The sequence below is a fragment of the Puntigrus tetrazona genome, chromosome 20, assembly GCF_018831695.1.
Source record: "Puntigrus tetrazona isolate hp1 chromosome 20, ASM1883169v1, whole genome shotgun sequence".
Taxonomy (NCBI): Eukaryota; Metazoa; Chordata; class Actinopteri; order Cypriniformes; family Cyprinidae; genus Puntigrus; species Puntigrus tetrazona.
Window position 1 is genome coordinate 3,763,295 of NC_056718.1, and position 22,373 is coordinate 3,785,667.

The window sequence follows — 22,373 nt, forward strand, 5'->3', positions numbered from 1 at the left end:
ACACCTCATGTTTACAGTCTGAAGACCTGGTGAACTTACTGAGACTGAAATGATCTGCCACTACATTTCTATAACATATAATGTCTCATATCTTAACATTTGGTTCTCAATTAGGGCATGATGCATTTCCTTTTTTCACCAAAAAAATGACAAATGAGAAGAAAATGAGAGTTGCCTAGGTTTCCATGTGTTATCAGGCTACTTTAACTCTTTCCAAGGGATGTTTTCATATCTGCATTTTAAAGCTACCTCGATACTGTAATATTTATCCACCAAAATCTTTTTTCAGTGTGCGTTTATTACTGGGAATTCCCCTTAAAAAGCTTTTTTGCTAGTTTTGTTCTTTTTTTTGTAGCAATTGGGCGGATTTTGCTGTGAAACCCTGGCAACCCTGAATGTGGGGCACCGTTGAGCTCATTAGGGCAGCAGCACCACCATGTCTACTGAAACTCTGCACTGAATTTCATTTAATAACTAAAAACTATTACATATATTTAATGCACAGGGTTTGTGTTTATAGCTCTGTGTAGCTTCACTTTTCTGTTTATCTGTTGTTTAAAGTGATCAAGTATAACTTAATTCTCTCTATGAAAGCAATCTGACTAATTTGACTGTTGATTGCTTTTAATCTAAAAACCATGCAACGCAGGTGAAGTGCGTTAGCATTCATCAGCCTGTCAGCTTATCACTCGCATTTCTATTTCGCTCCTATTGTTGTTTTCTTTTTTCTGCTCAATTCCATTTCTCGTTCACTCTCGTTTGCTTATTTTAGTTATTGTTATATATAAAAAACTCTAGTCCGCATGTAAGTCTGCTTACATGTGTGACAAAATACACAGCAAACTGTTGTCCACTGCATTCTCAAAACTCTGGCTGTTTGATAATACCTAGAATATCTAAATCGACTGCGGCAGATCCTTTTCCTATTTAGCACCCAATCCCTGGAACAATCTAAGACTGTTTGGGAGGGAGACACACTCCGTCAGTTTAAATCTTGATTAAATAACCATCTCTTTAACCTGGCTTATGCATAACACAATAATATGTTTCTATTATTCAAATCTGTTAAAGGATTGTTAGGCTGCATTAATTAGATCAGACAGAACCGGGAACATTAACCATGTACACAATACATTGCAAAAAAAAAAAAAAAAAAAAGAGAATGGCATCTACGCTAATATTAGTCTGTTTCTTTCTTACTCTGTTTCTCATTTCATATCCAGATCAAATCGTGGATCAGCATCAGAGATGACCTTCATTGGAGAACAGAACACCTAGATGAGCCCTGCGGACAGATCATGTGAACCAGAAACACACACACACACAATAAGTCCTCTACGCAATCTGACATAGCTGAACTGGACATTAAGTGCTTGTTAGTCTGGACAGAGGAGAACTGGCCCCCAACTGAGTCTGGTTTCTCCCAAGGTTTTTTTTACTCCATTCTGTCACAGATGGGGTTTTTCGGTTCCTTGACACTGTCACCCTGCTTGCTCAGTTAGGGACACTTAATTTCTAGTGATTATCGTTGATTTGATTTATTAAATGTCTCTGCATTTAACAAAAATTAAGTGTTTAATCTGGTCATTATACATTACTATCACTCTATACTGCTCAGTGCTTTGACACAATCTGCATTGTTAAAAAGCACTATATAAATAAAAGTGATTTATTGATGACTAATTCAGGTTATATACACAGAAGAATATTTTACAGAATTATGGACAGAATTGTGCATTTATATTGCAATTAATTATTTAAAAGAGCAGGTTTCAATTATAGCAGTATGTAATAACAAAATGTTTATGTAGTAAATTGTAATTCTTGTTTTGGACAGTCCTCCATGTTTGACTGTGTTGAATATTTTAAATTGCAAGTGAAGTAAATTCAATTTCCAGTCCAGTTCATATTCAACATGTCCAAACTGACCCAAATGTGCACCTAGCAAAAGGAATGTAGTTCTTCAATTCTAAACATTGCCCAACCCTGGAATGCAGAAATCTGTGTTGATGGATGCCTGTATGTTTGTCAGTAAACACCAGAGCAAATAACCTACTCATTGCTTCAAGGTCACCAGGCTGTAGGGCGCAGATGGATGTTCAGTGCTCCTTTCAGTTTCGTAATGTGACTGATTCAATCATTTTCCTTCTTCTCAAGCCTCTGCAGACTCTCAGCGGCAGAGCTGCTCTTATCTCTACACGCAGCCACAAATGTCTCATTCACTGAGTCTGCTGGTTTAGAGGTGAGCGTCTGTAAGAGTTATCTCTGTTCTAAATGTAGGTAACGCTGAGGTCAGGCTTCCGGTATGAAGAAAATAATCTTCAAACAAGAATATCAGCAGTGCTCTGAACTCTCCCACTCTTCCGTGAGAGCTGTAATGTATAAAGCCCTCTAGTGCTCACCTTGAAAAAATTTCACAAAACTAAACATTTTGACATTTTTACTCATCCTTATGTCATTGCAAACCCATATGCTATTAGTACTATACGAGCACTATTAGTAAAAAACTAAATTATATATATATATATATATATATATATATATATATATATATATATATATATATATATATAATTTTGTCCCTTCATTCATTCAGCAGTGAGTCTTTTTTGCACTTTGTTGCACATTCCACCTGAAACATTTCGTTTTAATAGAGACGTCTACGCTCTCACTAGCTTGCGCGTGGGTGTAATAGCATCTGTTTGATGGGGTAACGCTGCTCTCCCTAGAGCCCTAACAAGAAGCCTCGCGCGCCGCAAAGTGCTACGCTATCTGTCATTTAGCATCAAAGCAGAAGAGCTTCTTCTTGCACCATGAAAGCAGTGCCTCTCAGATATAATACTGCATTTCCTTGTGGCTAGATGAGGCCCTGTTTTTCATAGCGATGTGGTGAGGAGGATCTCTTCCTGAAACATAGCCACAAAAAGCAGAATCTCTTGATTGAAGCTAGCTGGCATGTTTTCCTCTCCATCTGTGACTGACACTGAACCAGAACCGGATCCCAGGGAACAGGGGCACATGAACACCTGTTTGCCTTCACCCGCATTCCTCCGTCATGTTTTATGTAGGAGCCTGATGCATTATTCATGGTCTGGACGGAGAGGCGGGACTCCTCAGGTACATATGCTGGGGGTTATAAATTTCCAGCCATAAAAATGTGTTCTTATTGCCCTTATTTCACTTGAGACACAGAAGAGAGAGAGGGCCTTGGGTAGCTCTTTCAGGGGTTTTTCACCCACAGCTCAATCATGAATAATGAGGTGTTGGACATCTCCATCACACCTTAGCGCAACAGCAGATGCTGAGTCTATACATAAATGAGTCTGGGGAGCATAGCTCAAACCATCACACCATCTATAAGATGAAATACATCAGTTTATTAAAGCTTGCTGGCAGGGTAAGATGGCCGACTTGGCCCTGGACACCTAGACTTCTAGGGACTCAAAATGGTGAGACACTCCCTGTCCTATTTGCTTTATGTACTAGACCCCAATTTTGTAATGAAAATCTTTAATCTAATAGTATCAAGAACTAAGAACCAAGAAATCTAGAAGAGCACTGCCCTTGTTCTTTTATGGTTACATCAGGTGACACTCTTTTGAAACTTCATGCTGTCCCAGATGTATTTATGCCTTCTCTTCTGCAAAGAAGTAATGCTGCAACACAGAGGACAACACTTCTTCAAAATGCAATTACATCACAGTTTATAATGTGCTGGCATCACCTTTGAACTGTGTTTGTTGGCTGAAAGTGATCATTTCTAACTTCAAAAAAACATTTTTCTCTCTCTCTCCCACACACACACACCCCTATCATTTCCTTTCAGAAGACATATTAAATTTAACCAGTACTCCTGCTCTATGAGGCCACAATCACCACAAAAAGATTATTTTGGTAATTCTTATTACAAAAATGTTTTTAAAATTGAAATCAAATTCAACTTGGTTTTAGTATAATAATGTTGAAATGTGGTTTACAGACAGGTTTGTACAGTAGATACTGGGTGGATTGCCATTTTTAAACTGGGTAAATTGGGTAAACACACGCTTGAGGACATTACTAAAAGAATTTCTAAATGTATTTTCTCATTTTCTTAAGTTGTCAGTTTATTATTGTGATATTTGATTTTATGCAAAAACCAGCACCAAAGCAAACAGCATTTTTCGAAGGAAATGATTGAGCACATTCGGACTGTCAGCAGGATAACAGCCTCACAATAAGATTCATTGCAAATTGGTGCAAACGATTACAAATGCCAACATTAACTGGTTCACTCTCCCTGTGTTTCTATGATTTGTTGCGTATGTGAATGTGCGTGTGCAGTATGCCTCTCAAACCGCTTATAAACAATAAAGTGCGACCTCTGCGAGAGAAGGCGGGCATATAATGAATAGAATGTGCTAATTCAATTACGCAAGTTGAATAATTGCCTCGGTCAGTGTTCTGGATTGAACCTATAGCTCAAATGTCCTTGAGATAAATTAAAAGCTGGGATAGTGATAAAGCTGGAAGGAGAGGTGTTCACTGTGGAACAAAACAATGAATCTAGCATTTCTCTTGGAATGAAATACCCTATTAGCAAATTTAGCTTATTTGCACACATGCTGTGGCAAAGCATGAAACTTTTGTTGTGGAATGCTGGAATACACAGAAGTATTGTGGTCTTCATAAATAGGTGTTGAGTTGGCTGAAGATAGTGCCCTGGAGGCTGAGGTGTCCGCTGGAGCTTTAGCTAAGCGTTCTGTTGTGTTGCTCGGCTAGCGTGATGAATACGCTGCCGTATTCACCTTCTATTCTCTCCGACTTCACCATAACACAATAGAAGGATTTATGAACACTAACAAAAAAAAACTGCAGAAAGCTTCTGGCTCGAACAACACGCTTTGAGACCTGCAGCTGGAATCTAGGTTACGGACTGAGTCCACCATTTTTAACCGCACACACAGTGTTCTCATTTTTGGTCTTTCTCACTCTCTCTGCCTGTCTGTCTACCTGATTAATTTAGGCTGTCTGTCTGCTGGACTGAGTCAGATTTGAGTTATTAAAGGCTGCTCCATGTTCTCTTTCTCCCACAAGCAAGCAGGGGTAACTACACCCGCTAATTAGAATCACTCTCACGCAGGGTTGCGATTTCTTTGGCCACAAACACCGCTAGCCCCTGTTCTGCTCTGGAGTGTGCCCATTTTTGGTATTGTATGGTGTCCCATTGCGTTTCAGGATATCAAACAGAGAAAAAAAAACATCATGCCCACTTACAATTTGGACCGTTTATGTCAGAAGAGATAGTACGAGCGCTTGATGCCTGATGCTCAAGTGTGTTTGTGCATGTGTCTGTATACATGTGTTTGGCAAAAGATGAAGACAGTGATAAAAATACAAGCAGAACTGATTGCATGCTCTGGGGATTGTGTTCCAGTTTGATCCTGTGGTGCAAGCTAGTGTCGGCTTAAAAGGCGAACAGCTGCCACCTAGAGGTTATTGTTTAAAATAGCATACTTGCATACTATATCTAATTCAGAAATATATAGCATGTAAACTGGCCACAGTAAACACATTTCTGCATGCATAAAATACAGATAGCATGAATATGCATGTGCAGCATCCCAAAATTGGAGATTGTATGTAATGCACTCAATTTGACCTTCTATCCCTTGTGCCAAATATTTGAAATAAATAATTATGTGATACCTATATATCTATATATATTTATATATTTATATCTCTCTCTCTCTCTCTCTCTCTCTATATATATATATATATATATATATATATATATATATATATATATATATATATATTTATTTTTATTTTTTTTTTTCATCTCTGTTTACTCATTACTTGTCCTAATTCACAGTTTTGCCTTTAACCTGAAAATTCAAAAAAATATGGAAGCCACTAAATAATAGTAATTAAAAAATATCGACTTTTCATCTCATACTTCTGAATTTTTTTCAGAATTGTATGATGCAAATTATAAAATCAGAATTGTGAGTTATAAAGTCAGAATTGTGAAATATAAACTCACATTTCTGAGAACATAGTCCTACCATTTTTTTTTTCAAAACAGTTTTTAATTTAAACAGCATTTAATTTAAGCAGTTGTGAAAACATTGGCAAAACATATATGTGGAAAATGTGAAAAACCATGTTGTGTATTTAGCCTTCGTTCCAGTGTTTTATTTAGTTTGGCTTCTGCCAATAATTTTCATTTCCATGCATCCCTACTTTTCTCACAATTCTGAGAAAAAAAAATCAAAATTGAGAGTTTTTTTAGCTTATTGCACTGGCTGTTTTTTTTTGCCTAAAAATAAAATTGTGAGATTCAATAAGAAGGAAAACAAACAACCAAACAAAAGTGCAGAATTTGAACAAATTTCAATTCTCAAATGTTCCACAAGAGCTTGATTACGCGTCATTAAGAATGGACAAGTAAGGATGAATTACTCAAGCTTAATTATGGATATGATAGATTTATACATAAATATATACACACATTAAAATGTGACACCTTGCAAGAATTTTTTATACTAAATTATTTATTCATGAAAGAACAAACTTTTTGCTTATGAATGATCATTGCTTTAATATTACAAGCCTACAAGGCTGTGGCACTCACTGTAACTGCTGTGACCCTACACAGAATCGTCTCGCAAGCTCAAGAGCCCATTTGAGGGGTGAAATTGAATTTGCTTCTATGATTAGAAATGTCAGAGTGATGAAACGCCGTACAACTGCCGGAGGTTAAACATGGGAGACATCATTAAAGAAACAGACGCCAGCTTATTCTTCATTAATGGAGACAGAAAAAGAGAGGGAGAAATAAAAATGAGAGAGAAAGAGAGTTAGAGGTGAATGATTTCTATGTATGCTTTGCTGTGTTTGAGAGGCTGCTGGGCTAATTTGACATTTGAACATTTACTGCACCTCATTACAACTGCTCACAGCTTATTAACCTGTCTGCTGACTGGATAGATGGACCACACATTCCTCACTGTCATTCTACTATCATTCACTCATCCAAAACCACTTTTGCAAAAGAAGCACATTTTCCTAATTCAGCATCCTTTGTTGTTCGTGAGAGCAGTATTTATATCAACCAATCACAGCCTTTCCAGTAACCCCATTGCCAAAATTAGAACGCAACGATTGGTAGCTTGTTCCAAGTGTTGATACAGGAACTGTAGACAGCAAAAATATGAACGTACCATACTTGTTTTATAAGACATTAAATGGCTCCTTATACATATACAACACCAAAAAGCACTAAACCGTCAAAACGCAGGCAAAATCTAAAACCTAAAAACAGTTTACAGTCGGTAAATCCAGAACAGAAGATATTTATTTACTATTATTATTTTTTTCAATACTTATACCATTTTTTACCATTTTGTATTTACCATTACCACTTCATTATAGCTCTTTTTTCATTTTGAACCCATCACGTGATTTTTGAAAATTATACTGTGCTTTGTGTCTGCACAAAAAAGTTAACTTGACAGTGATTCAGAATGTGTTCTTTAGAAAAATATCTAGAACAATAATGTTCTGATTTTAATTTAATGCATGTGTCAAATTAACAAAGTAAAAAAAAATGTATAGATATTTTAGAAAAAAAAAATCTCATATCTCCATTTTAGATGCCAATAATCAGACTTGTTTAAAGCAAAGCTCATATAATTCGATTTTCTTAATGCGAAAGCAAAACCAAAAATATACTTGATATCGCAAACAGCAAAATAAGGTTTAACTGAGTTACTTACGGTCATTGCATTGTGTGCCAGAGTAAGAGGTCATGGAGCAGTCACAGGTGAAGTTCTCCCATTGCTGGATGCACACACCCATGTTGGCGCACGAATCCTCCTGGCATGTAGTGCTGGGCCCTGATGTAGAGGTGACAGGAACAGCATGAGTCAATAGTAATGACAGATTTCAGCAGGCATCTCTGTCACAGGCAACACAGCAAGACTAGCATGCATGCAAGGTCATTCACGGGTCAGCATCAATGCTCTGTAAACAGATTCATGATAGTGCATTCATCCTGAACACTGTAGTAGTAGAACATTCAGACAAGCAAGTACAATAATAATACAAAAAAATTAAAAATAAATAATAATAATAATAATAAAAACATTTTCTTATTCAGTATATTGGTCTTATTTCTCCAGTATTTAATATTGTGTCCCATATTTTATTTCAGCATTGCACGCATTGAAACACTATGAAAATTGTTGACTACTGTAAGGTGAAATGAAAAAATACAAATCTCTACATTAAAATTGCAATAATGACATTAAGTGGGTTTAACCACTTTACTGTTACCCACCAATTACAGGGTACTTGCATGATCTGTGCAACTTGATGGTCTGTATATCTTGAAATGGCTTGTAGAAAATCTCTTTCTCGTGGCTGGTGTCCATTCTAATGAAATCACTATAGACTAAACAAATGACTACACAAATGTGTCCCCACTACTAATATACAGTCACTAACTTACAGATGCAATTTATTACAATAACAAATTACATTGATGCAGATTAGTACCATGGAACCTTGAAAATGTAGTAGCACATGTAGATGCAACTATGAAGGTAAATCCTCATGAATAAGTCTTATATTTTTCAAAACAGTAAAATATCTTGCTAAATTTCGTTGTGTATGACCTAATTAATATTCATTAGCCAAGCTAAGCCATTTAGTGACATTCCAGCTGTCCCCAATGATACCCATGTTGGTGTTTATACTAACATTTCGGGAAAATAAATAACCCAAAATATATTAACTGGAAGCAAGTCCTAATATCTTGAAAATAGTACAGTATATGTTTTACTGGAAAACAAGAGAAAAATAGTGATTAAGAAAATTTTTTACAGCCGTAAAGAATATCCCTTTCGAAACCAAAAAATACAAATACAGTCTGTGAATGCACAATCTATGCACATTACATTCTTGTAGACAATTATTGAATCTTGAAGAGGGAATGCAAACGATTGTTTACAGTCTATCTGAGATTCATTTAAATCATATTGACATGTCAATTGCAACAGCTCAGATCATATCAACAAAAGAAACCAAACTGACAGACATGCATTCAAAAAAAAAAAGAAGCAAAGCCCAGAGTGCGGATGTATGAAAGTCTCTACTGGCTGAAAGTGCTTTTATTGAGTCAGGAAAGCAATGGAAGAATTCTTTATTTTCTCTTGCTGGTTTCCGCCTCTAATGATTCCCCAACTGAACCACTCTTGGATGCTCTCAACACAATATAAATGAGTAATTGCCAAAACATCCATTAAAATGCTTCAGTAGGGGAGAGAATTGTGGCCAATTGCTGTAGAACAGCGGGACACTAGGCAATGTCTCGATTTTGATGTGCCTTCAGTGGAAAGCTTTGTGCTGGAATGTCCTTTAAGGAGGATATTTATAGGGATTGTATTTAATCTTAATTCCCCTCAGCTACTGCACAAGTCAGCACGGCGTGTACAAAATGTGTATGTATCATTGCAACTTTCAGCCAGATGCGTGTCTGTGTGTGAGCTGAAAAGGTCGAACCCTCTACCTTGCAGGTCAGCTTTGGTGAAACCAACTTTGTTAGCAGGAAATTTCGGAAAGAATCGGATAATAAACAGAGGCTGGTTAGTGGAGGGAACATCAGTAAAGAGAGTGGAAAACGTGTGTGTGTGTGCGCAAAAAATAATGAGAGTAACTTTTTTTGTATGTAATGAGATAATGATGAGATGAGATTCAAATCACACGCACACAAAAACATGTTAACATGCCTTCAGTCAAGGCGCCATCTAGTGGTAATAGGGGCTCTCATATCAACAAAACAACAGAGAATACCCAGAATTCCAGTGAGGGACAAAAAAACAGGTAAAAGTACAAGAAAAAGATTAGAAATGGGTGCAAAGGTTAAATCAGGTTTGAATTCAATGGTTAAAACACAGAGTAGTGTGACAAGCATTGGCAGACATTCCGATTGAGTCGTAGTCAATGTCATTTATACCTTCACAGCCACGTTCGATCTGCCCACTGCGAAACAGAGCATCATTGATGAGGTCAGGCAGGCGGCCGTTGAGATCCATGGAGGCTAAGCAGCCCTGGAAACCCTCACGAGACACCACCAGCTTTGGCAGATTCTGGTACATGTTGGGTCCCAAACCGGCTACAAACAGATCACCTGCAACAAGTGAAAAAAAAAAAAACAAATAAAATCAACTTCAATATTCTTGTTAGATTGACATATATATAATGATGATATTTCCTGTTCACATAAATATAATCTGTTTTATTTATTACTTTTTATTTTTTTATTAAATGTCAAAAGCACAACCAAAAATGTCACCAAAAGGTTAAGCAAATCTGTACTGCTGACCTTTCAGGTCTAGATTTTTTGCTCCATTGACCACCTGGCTGACAGACTTGGCGTCCACCTTTAGCGTGTGTGTGTTGCTAGCGTCTCGAGTGATCACCACATTGTGCCACTGGTTGTCGTTAAGAGGACTGTCGCTGTTTCCCTTCAGAAGACTCGGTCCATTTCCCAGGTCAAACACATAGTGAATATACCTGACAAACACGCACACACACACACACACACACACACACAAGTGCACTTTACTGAAGAACACTCAGCCAAAGTACATACTGAAGCAAACTCAGCTGATCAGCTGGGAGGCTCTCTATTAGATATAAAAGAGGACACTTGTTTTAAAGAGGAACAAGGTTTAACAGGGTCCTGCTGGAGGGTAACCACAAGCCAAGTGGATTATTCTGTTTGGATGGACTAGGCTAACCCTGCTTCTATTTTCATTTAGTTGGTATAAATGTTTTTTCGAATTCATTAACATTGCAAAGCATACAATGCAAAAATCCTCTAAGAATATTTGTTAGGGGTATATGTCCTGTTGTGGAAGAATTGTGTCAGCCTTACAAAGTGTCTTTCACTGAAGAAAAGATAAAGAGTAAAATATTTACCATGAAATAATGGGGGGTGGGGTGCTATCTGAAATTTGACTGAATACATTTGGCTGTGATCAGTAATTTTAGATTTTACTAGGTCAACATAATTTTTCTTTGTCCTGACATTTAATTGAAATTTTGGTTTGGTTTTATTCATGAATAATGAAAATAATTAAATAATAATGAAAATACATCTTAAAGGGTGGGCTAATTAAAAAAAAAGTTGGAAACTAATAGTTAAATCTATATTTGAAATTAGTCTCTATTTTGGTAACCTCCAGGAATATAACTCAAAATCCTCAAAAGGACAGTCACTAGTCGCCACCTGCTGGAGTGAATGAACCATTGTGTCAATCTTTGTGTGAAACAAAAATATCCAATACTAGATGTTCCACCCACAGATGCAATGATAAAGACTCACTGAATGGATCAGTGTGCAAATCAGAGCACATTTTTTTGTGAACATATTGAAGAAATCTATTGGGATGAATAAAATTTCCCACTATTACCTGTTGAAGGTGGTAGTTTGGTTATCTTGAAAGTGAAAATATGTTTAGCTACTTTACAGTAAACATGTCTTGGCCTGACTGAAAATGACTTCCAACACCCCAGAATGGACTCCCAATCTTTCCCGCCAACCTCATTAAAATGATCATTTAGTAAAAACTGATTCTCTTGAAATTTTGCTGACTTGGAGCCCTGTGCTTCCACTCACCCTTTGACAAGCTCCACGGCAATAAAATCATTCCCATCTCCACTATTGAAGAGAATGAAACCATCACCCGAGGTAGTTTTGAACTGAAAGAAGAGGTGCATGGTGCTGTAAGCCTGGAGTGTAGCAAGACCCAGATAGCTTCCTTTGGTCTTGAAGGTAACTGGATCGGCCACAATGGAACGCATGCCGAATCGAGCATTGAGCTCACAGAATTCGATGTCCCCGTTCTTGCACATGTCAATGTAGAGGAGGCCGTTAAACTTCAGGCCTTGCAGGTGACCAATGAAGTTGGATGGAGCTGTGGAGGCAAAACGCCGTTCTGTCAGGATTCCGGTCTCGATATTACTAAACTCCAGCCGAGTGTGGTCACCATTCATCTGACCTGTGAAAGAAGTTAAGTATTAGATTTATGCATTACACGGGGGCAGCCGCTGAAAAGCAGTTCTGAAAAGATTATACTGCATTCGTACCTTCAGCTACATCATCGTCCACCATGAGTTTGAGATTTTTACCACGCCGCATCACTTTGACTGAGTGCCAGTCGTTGTCATTCACTTTCTGGCCAGCATACAATGTCTCTGGTCCTTTACCTGAGAATGATGCGTGTCAGTTAGTGATTACACACACTAGCACTGCAAATCAAATTTCTGCCTTCTCAACATTTTAATAAATCATGTCACGTATATTTAAAGTTTTCATATTTTACTTGCAGTACATCAATAGTTCCAAGCAAAATTTTGTTATTACACATGAAAAAAAAAAAAAAAAAGGTTTGGCTGAGCTATGTGTTCAAAATATATTGGTAATCTTTCCAATCATAGCCATGGCCATTTATTTCTTTTAAGGGTGCATTGTAATACAAATACGTAGTCTGCACTAACAAATACTCATTGTTGTACTGATTTACTGACACTATTAACATAAGCTGCTAAAAAATGTTGAGTATTTAAGCTTCAAATTATCACACAAGGCAAAGTGCCTCTCTAAAATGATTGTAGAACTAAAATGGTTAATCAGCACAACATTACCACTTTCATTTCAGCCATTCAGCTGTTCAAAGAACATGCTTAATGAACAAAAACCTTTAACTGTCTCTGTGTTTACACATCTAAACAAGTAAGAAATTTAAGGGTTTTCGTAGTTTAAAATTGTTAGGTATTAGACCACATTAAGAGAGCCAATTACTTAACTATTATTGAAAATCCCATCTGAATTTGATTTTCAATTTTCACTTTTCCTCAGTATTTACAAATAATGTTTTTCCCTCTTCATTTATTAATAAGGCCACCATAGAACTGGTGTGTGTGTGTGGTTGTATGTGCCTTGTATTCACTATGTTACGGGGACCAATATATCACATAAGGGATAGTATGATTAAATTTTGACCTAAATTTTGGGAACTTAAAAAATGTCCCCAAGCTTATGAATAATACAGAATTAAGTTTTTTTTTTGTTTGTAGTTTTTTTTTTTTTTTTTTAGTTTCCTGTGAGCTAAGTGTATAAATATAGTTTGCACAATTTATAAAAAAGAAAAAAAACAAAAACATCACGCTTACAGGAACATGGAAACACAGTGAGCATGTGTTTTGCTTTTTACTTTTATCAAATTAATCACAAAATTAGATATCTTTGTTAATATATATAATAAATGACATTGAAAATTGTGGTCTAAAATCTCACAATCTTGATATCAACAAACCATTATCTACCTTTGTTCTCTTTAACTTTTGCCTCACTTTGCCTAATTTGCTGCTTATTGATAGAAATATATTTGCTTAGGTATTGGATTACATTGGTATTGGACAGTATTGGGGATATAGAATACGGTCATGCTGAATGTGTGCTTTATAAATGCTATTAAACAGGCATGGTAATAAGCAACAAGTCAATAATGAGAACTGGTCCCTATAATAAAGTATTACAGAATTGTTTTATAACTATATAACTATCATGTAAGATGTAATGTAGTCTTTAGCATCTTATATTCCTACTGCGTTAACAACATATAGCCCTTTATATACACAGGCTCAAAGTCAGGTAAGTCAACTTTCAGGTTTTAATATTTTTTTCGAAATGACTTATTCTACTGCCAACGATTAATCATGATTAATCACATCCAAAATAACTTATATTTTGAAAATATTTACACGTATTTGCATGTAAATATTTATATTCATATGAATATATTCAAAATATAAACACTGCATAAAACTTGTTGTTAAGTGATTAATTGTTTGACAGCACTAAGCAGCACAGTACACAGCTTACTACTTATGAGTATCAGTTATTGTTGTTTGTAATTACTGGATGATATATTGTTATTATTATTATTTTTATTATTATTTAAATCCATTTACAGATATTGCTTGAGAAAGACAACTTTGATTCGCACAGAAAACACTTTACTTAAGTGGAGTGCAATAGTAACCTCCCACTTTAGGTGACACTTATTCACTATTAATTATAACTTTTCTCTCAATAATTTCCTACTTTGCTGCTTACTAGTAGTTAGTAAGGTAGTTTTTAAGTGTATGTATCGGGTAGAATTAGGGACGTAGAATAAGGGGGCTAATTTTCTAGTAATAAACATGCTAATAAGTAACTAGTTAAGAGAATGAAGTGTTGCTAAAAAAAAGCTTATTAAAAGCTGTGTCAAGTCATGATCCAAACCAAGCAGCTCCAAAATGCAACACCTAATTTGAAGCAAAAAGCAACGAAAAATTGTTTAAAAAAGCAAACAAACAAACAAAGAAGCAAGACAGTGTACACACAGAAATATATTAATATACTTATGGTAGAAGTAGGAACCAGAAACCATAGTACAATAAAAAGCTTAAATTGACTATATATGAGCAACATTTTGCAGCATTTTATTTTATTTTTTAAATTTTACATTCCTTTCAATGGTATTGACAGTTTATCAGAATAATACGTGACTATTAAAAACTGACCAAAATAATTTCTCTATAGGAAAAAAGAATGGGATTTTGTAATTAATAATAATAATAATAATAATAATAATAATAATAATAATAATAATAATAATAATAACTGCTTTATACATTTGTCATGTGGGAGGGTACGTGGAACAAAATTGTTAAAATAACATGATTTAAAAATGTAAAATGTGCACTTTCAATCAAAACTTTGGACTTTACTAATTTATGTTTATTGTGTACTTAAAACACCTTTGATCTAAAGGCTTAGGCTTAATCAAAACACTAAAACTGAAATTTAAAATGTTAAGAAAATTTGAGCAATTAATTAATCATTTCGAGCATATTATAAGAAGTCATTCAGGATCATCAACTGTTTAACTAACAGCATTCTTGTAACATCTTCTACATTCAGCCTTAGAAAGAAACTGACAGAAAAATAATGACAAATGTTGCACTTGTAACTTGTATCTCTTTAAAATAAAAACAAGCAAAATAAAACACTTATTAAATAACATTACTGTTTTATTTATTTTTTATTTTCATGTGAGCACTAAACTATGAACAGGCTAAAGTTTTGCCTCCTTTTTTTTGGTTAACAAAAAGTTTATCTAAACTGTTAGTAATGTGTAGACTGACTCCAAACATGTAACTGGAAGTATAAGTTAGCAACACTGTAAATATGCTAAAACATTGACCATCTGTGGGAAATTTAATCTAATGTCTGTGTTTCATCTAAAAAAAATAAATGAATAAATCCAACAGTGTTGAAACGAGTATGTAGAACAAACTGAGTAAAAACTTACTGGTGTTACAGTTTATCCTGCCACAGTCTAGATGGGGAAGAACAAGTGACAGATGAAATCGCGTCCTTCAAGGATACAGCTGCAGACATCCAACAACAGAAACACCACCTTCCGGGGATGAGCACATGGAGCAGCAGCCATTTTGGATAATATCCAACAGCCATTTAATCATTCCGGCCAGTATGTTTGGTATAACTTGTTTTTCCAATTATTATGTTTATTATTATTGACATGCAGACACATTTATCATTCCTAAGGCAAATTACACAAAAATTCTAATACTATGGTTATATCTTTTGTTTTGTTTAATATTATTATTATTACTACTACTTTTTAGGATGTATACTTATATATTTAGTATGTCATTTATATAGTAGTAATCCATTGAAAATGGCTGCATGCTCTAAGCCAAAAGGATTCATCAACTCAGGTATATATATATTTTTTTTTTGGTTAATCATCATCCAAATTATTGGTTATCCCACCAGCTTTGTGAATTTCACAGAGAACTGCAGATTGTTATGACAATTGAAACATCCGAGTTGGAATCCATAAGGCTATTTTTATCATGTGCCATCAACCGCAACAGAAAAGTGGGAGCAAACAGCCTCGGTCCAAAAAGCACCAGCATCACACAGACTTGTTGCATGTACAAAAAACAGTCATATCAATTAGGACACTAGGTGCAATTAATACCAGGATGTTCTGATTGTTATTTGTGCTAGTTATTAAGTGCTTGAATATAAAATAAAAAATTGTACTACTGAAACTTAATGAAATCACTATAATTTTAATGTTGCAGCATATTTAAGATGTTGATCATCTGGCCCTTTTATCTGACATAGTGTGTATGTGGGTGGAGGCTAGTAAACGTGTGTGTTTTGTAGGTGATGCTTTGGCCACCAGCTGCAGGTGTGCTGGATGCTCTGGTCTCGGGCTGTTTGCTTACAGGGCCGCAGGCTAAAGGCCATTGAAGGGGTGAGTACCATCTTTAAACAAGGCATGACGAATGCCGTTAAGAGCGAGGGATGGGAATGGGTACATATTTTCCTGATAACGTAAAAAAAAAAAAAAAAAATATATATACAGAAGATGCATAACTGATTGCTAAGAACAGAGCATAAGAACGGAGCATAAACAGATACAGAAAGTTTATCACAAAGAGGCAGTCCTGTTCGTAGCATATAATTTCAGGCTGGGTGATATATTTAATGTAATATCATATTAAACAAGGTTCACTCTCACAATTTTCACTCTTTGTTTTATGACTGATATATTATAATACAGTATGTTCTGTTATAAAGACCTCAATAGCAAAAATGCTATTAGAACTAAGCCATTGAATTCATTGTCAAAAATGTATTTATTTATTGTTTAGTTAATTGGTAAGTTGAATAAATAGATAATACTTAGCTATATCACGCAGCCCTAATATAAATGCTCTTTTCATTTAAATACATTTTAAAAATTCTAATGTCTTTTTTTTTTAATATGTTGCTTCAATGAAAGTAAATCAATGCATGTATGAGAATGACTGGCGCTGATGTGTTGCTTCGATCATGGGGTCAAGAGGTTACGTGAGACAATGATGAGAGAGCTCGTCTGTCCACATCACCCCGCAGACAAAGCAAGAGAACGAAAAACAAACAGGAGCAATCCATGCAGATCAACAAAACGATAACAATTTAGTTGTAGTGTTAGAGAGATGATAACATCCATTAACTTGCAAATATAAGAATTAACCGAAGACGACCGAGTAAGAGAGATAGAGATAGAGACAGAGTGAGAAATATGGCAGTATACGATACCTAAGTTGACGGTCAGTTTGACACGGCCGCTGTCCAGCTCTAGACGTAGTGTGTCTGCGGACTCACGTGATGTGGCAGCCATCAACAGGCCAAAGGCACGCTGGGACATAAACCGCAAAGACACATCCTCTGCCTCTGTATGTATTACTGTCGGCATCACCACTTTCATATACATACTGCCGTCATAACTTAGGACAGATGCCTCTGTGGAGAAAACAGACACACAAAATGCATAAGAAATATGAAAGGCAAAAAGAATAATTTCACTGAAACGTTTCAATCAGTTCAACTGTGTTTGCTGCTTTAAACAAAAGAACTTTCTCACTGAGTTCTCAGCCTTCACACTGAGTTCAAAATATCTATATTCAAAAATAGAAATGATTTGTTTTTCACGCCAACTGGATGTGAAAGTTTTGATAAGAAAACAGGTTTTTGAATGTGTTTCATGCTATTTAGTCAAATCAGAAATTGTGTTTAATTGCTATTATGCATTTTAAGAACAAGCTACACCCATTTTACAACATATACATATTTAATTGTGTTTGTAATGAGCATGGGCCAGAATGCAGAGTAGAAAGAATACAATTTACTGATCAAAAGTGGGTAAAAAATTGTCATAAAACTTGAAAACATATGAGACCTTTAAAAGAAATTATTAAAATTATAACATTTGTGAAAATACAATCTTGTACATCTTGTAGTATAAATCCCTTCAAATATACACTCCCAAACACACATACACACAGAACAAAGTTCTGAAATCTTTTGTCACTAGTGCTTTAGTGGAATAAATGCATTGCATCATTTAAAATGCTCTTCTTAATTCCTTTTATAATATGCTAGAAATATTTCAATGTCACCTGTCATCTTTTTCTAATTAACTAATTAATTTGGTGCCATCTGCTCCATCTATCACAGCAAGTTCCTCGTCTGACCACAGAGGTGCTCCTCTGTCACACACAAGGAACATTTTTTAACAAAATCTCTTATTTTCAGCCCCACAACAGGCCAAAATGCTACAGCACAGAGCTAAGAGCGGATTCTGGGAAAATGGATTAAAAAAGGCAACCAGCCATGAAATACCTGCCTCGAGTTTTAGCGGTGAAGAAAGAAGAATGTGCCTTTGGCTGAAAGAGGAGCTGACTGCCTTTGTGTAATGATGGAGGAGTCTGCATTTAACGCATGAGTCATTGTGTGGAAAATAATGTGCATTACACACATGTACAGCTGTCATGTAATATGTGATAGAACATCTTAAACATCATCAGTCAGGCTGGTGGTGCAACAAGGACAGGAATATGACATTGTCAATATTAAAACAAGCTATTATAGAAATAGTTTACAGGTTTACAGTACAGGTATACAACTTATAGTGATATTGAATCAGTTCATGTTAAAGTATGCTGAGAACAACAGGGTTGTTATCATGCAACTCTGTTAGCATGCATTAATTCACAAATATAATGATCAATCAACCACATATTAGAAAACTAGCATCCCTGCTGATGCTGTTACACACCTGCTGAGTGTCAAGGGAGCTCTTAAGCATTAATGAATAGCATATTAACCCCCTGTCTTGAACTAGTAGCTCTCTCGTTCTGATCTTAAAGAGCCTTTCTCAAAGCAAACTGAGCAGACGCTATTTCCAGGATGCTATGTCTTTCACACCATATTGAAGTGTGTGCGACTGGTGTACGTGTGCTACTCGAAAACGCACACACACATGCTGCACAGCACAGCTGGATGTGTTTTGGGGAGATATCAACAGCTCCAAAGCTCATTTTGAATGGTAATGAGGAGATGTGCGTTTCAGGGGCTTGCTGGAAATGGAAGTCAGCAGCACTTTACATAATTACCAGCCAAATTGCCAATGGGGGTGGGGATAAATATGAGAGCTACAATAAAGCTCAATCTGTGTTAACAGGTTACAAAAGACTGTGTTCTCCACAACAACAGAAAACTCCGGCAAGAGATCAAAATAGTATCAAAATACATAAAAAAAAACAGATATATATAAAAATTTCAATGAAAAATAAATTATTATATTTATAATAATAATAATAATAATAATAATAATAATAATAATAATAATAATAATAATAATAATATTTCTTAACATAATTATAGTTTTTAAAATAATATTATTTCTTAATATATTATTATGGTTATTTTTCAATAGCATATTGTTAAATTTAACAGTACATACAAAGACAAACAATTAAAACTAGAAATAACACAAATTAAATAAATTAATAAACTTTTTGTACTAAATCAATGTGAAAAATCAACCAAGAAAGAAAACCAATCAAGTAATATATATATATATATATATATATATATATATATATATATATATATATATATATATATATATATATATATATATATATCATGGAACTGACTAATGGCTGGCATGTATGCATGCATGATGTCCAGGTCATGTGACAAATACAGAGCTTTACAGAGGCAAAGGGAGATTGACTGTACTGTCACCCTGCCCATCCAGAGGTTGACTGCTCTTCCTGAATACTTCTGTAAGATCTATAAACATACATGAGTCAAACTAGTCACATGCAATGTACCCTAAGTCTACACTAGGACTGTGATTTAAAATGTCCTCCCGCTTTAAAAAAAATCACACTGGCTGTTTGGGCTGTGAACAGTAGAGGGCAGAAGAGGACTGCCCAGAGGCTTCAAATACTTTAAGCACTGCTGGTAGAGAGAGAGAGAAAGAGAGAGAGAGAGAGAGAGAGAGAGAGAGAGAGAGAGAGAGAGAGAGAGAGATTGACTGACTGAGGATGGGGATAATGTGAGAGAGAGTGTGTAGGAATGAGAAAAATCCTAATACAAGGTCTGTTACCATAACCCTGCCATGCACATCTCTGTCTCTCTCTCTCTCTCTCTTTACATTCTGCTCTGGAGCTTTGTCAATTTCCCACATGACCGCTTGCTGAAAGCCACATTTCCTCAGCCATGTGGAGGAACATATGTATGTATTTTGACCAACAGTCCATACAGTAAATAGTAAAACCTGACATTAACCGAATTGTGGAGAGCAGACCTCGGTGCCACAGAGAAAAACAGCACAATAAACATATATAATAAAATGGTAAAACACACACACAAAAGATTTATAAGAGGCCATCGTTTGTTTTTTTCTACTAAAATAAAATAAAGTGTAAAACATTTCTTATGGAGAAAGATTAGCTTTAAAAAGAAAACATTATACGTGTATGGATATATTTTTAGCATGCGAGTTAAGTGTATGTATTTTAGTGATCCTTGAGGCTACACACTGAGCTAAGACATTTCTTCTCTAAAGCAAGCACACATATGAGGAATTCACTCATTATCCCCATCCTCCTCTTCTCTCTTTTAATGCAGCTGGTGACACACATGTGTTTGTTTAAGACCCGACATAGGGATTAGAGAGCTACGCTTTAACATCCACTTCCTGCAAGCGTCTAACAAATAACGCAAAGCTCAGATATCCCTGCGTACATTTACGCAACAAACCCACTCTGATGATATTTGCTTCAGTCTGCATTTCTCCCTTACAGACGCTCACTGGCTGGAACCGGTTACTATCAGTGTGCGGTGGCCAAAGCTCTCAGCTTCTAGAACAGCTCTGGCCCGCATTATTTACCATCCCTTACCTCCAATGACTGCAATAATCTACTAACATCAATAACTCATGTAGCAGTGCAATACAGATCTACTAGCCGGGTCAAATAGCTTATTTGGAGGCATTTGTATGCAACATTTACAGGTACAAAACATTTGTATGTTTGAATAGATGCTGGAACTTCAATATACAGAATATACAAACAGCATCTACAAGGTGGACAGTATTAAAGATTTACAACTAAAATATTTACGGATGTTTTATATCATAAACATTTTTATTTAGGTACATTTTTACCATTTTATAGATATGTTTTAGATTGTTTATTCCCTTTGTCGAGTGTAAACAACTACTTTTTTTAAATCATTAAAAAAAAGAAAAACTGAAAAATGTACAATTACAATTTTTTTTCATTGACTAATTTTATTGACTAATTAGTTACAATATAACATTATATCAACATTTCTACATGTCCACTGTATGTTTATTATAATTTTTTAAATAATATTATTTCTTAATATATTATTAAGGTTATTTTTAATAGCATATTGTTAAATTTAACAGTACATAAAAAGACAAATACATGCAAACAATTAAAACTATATAGAAATAATACAAATTAAATAAATGAGTAAACTTTTTGTACTAAATCAATAGACTAAATAATGATTATAAATTCAATAATACACTGCACTGACAGTTCAAATTATTGCTCCTTGCACAAAACTCAATTAGCCGATAACTATAACTATGACCTGGGACCATTAGTGTTATTAACCATCTCTTAACCAGAACTACATCAATACATCATTAGAACTACATCATTCTGAAACACTGGAACCAAATGATTTTCATAATAACTCGATATTCGATATACTCGATATAACAATTCCAGAACATGTGCATTCCTAGGCAGATATGAATAAAATACTGATAGAAAATGTGCAATGCATCCATTGGAAACACCTTACACTTTGCCAGTGACTTGACAGTTGACACAGAATGTCTGCTGTGCACAAGGATCAACTAAACACAAAGTGTGAAATTCATGGTGTGTCACGATTAAAGTCTCTGAAAACACCTTCTACACCACAGTGGAAATGAAATGCCTCACAGACAAATTAAACACAAGCTGTTCTGTTTTCATTATTATTTGAGAAAGCTTCCAAGTCCAAGCTGTCTGTCTGTATGTCTATCTATCTGGTGTTTTTACCATTATAGCCACCAAAATTGACTAATTGTGAAAAGTGATTATAGTTTTATATTTAGAACTACTTCTGTCGCATAGCAATTTCTGAAATCTCACAAGTACTTTCATCATCACTAACACAGTGAAAATATGATGTAATTAAGAGACTCGTTGAGCAGTGTAAACTGTGTCACTGATTATAAGAGGACTTTTGCTGAATGCAGAAATCAAATCAGTGATAGACCATGCTGATCTCAAATTGACTACCAATTACAAAAACGTCCCTTTAATATTGGCAGAATGTGTCTGTGTACAAGTGTGTAGTAACATTGCCAACTACT

General features: G+C 35.3%; 1 protein-coding gene across 24 annotated transcripts in view; it reads right to left on the minus strand.

Annotated features, from left to right (window-relative positions):
* The window catches only part of nrxn3b (neurexin 3b), a 231,778-nt gene that overhangs the window by 125,006 nt on the left and 84,399 nt on the right, over nt 1-22,373 (minus strand). For 15 of the 24 annotated variants that reach the window (XR_006247236.1, XR_006247237.1, XR_006247235.1 and 12 more), the window contains 8 exons: nt 17,219-17,422; nt 15,411-15,437; nt 12,139-12,258; nt 11,669-12,050; nt 10,370-10,560; nt 10,001-10,174; nt 9,554-9,580; nt 7,761-7,880 (listed from right to left, as the gene is read on the minus strand). Coding sequence is in view for 19 of the 24 variants with exons in the window: in XM_043219667.1 (XP_043075602.1) it covers nt 7,761-7,880; nt 9,554-9,580; nt 10,001-10,174; nt 10,370-10,560; nt 11,669-12,050; nt 12,139-12,258; nt 15,411-15,437; nt 17,219-17,422 (1,245 nt within the window). In the remaining 5 variants the exon portion in view is untranslated. The remainder of the gene's footprint in view (nt 1-7,760; nt 7,881-9,553; nt 9,581-10,000; nt 10,175-10,369; nt 10,561-11,668; nt 12,051-12,138; nt 12,259-15,410; nt 15,438-17,218; nt 17,423-22,373) is intronic. The other 9 variants (XR_006247239.1, XR_006247238.1, XM_043219675.1 and 6 more) reach the window with 1 other exon arrangement.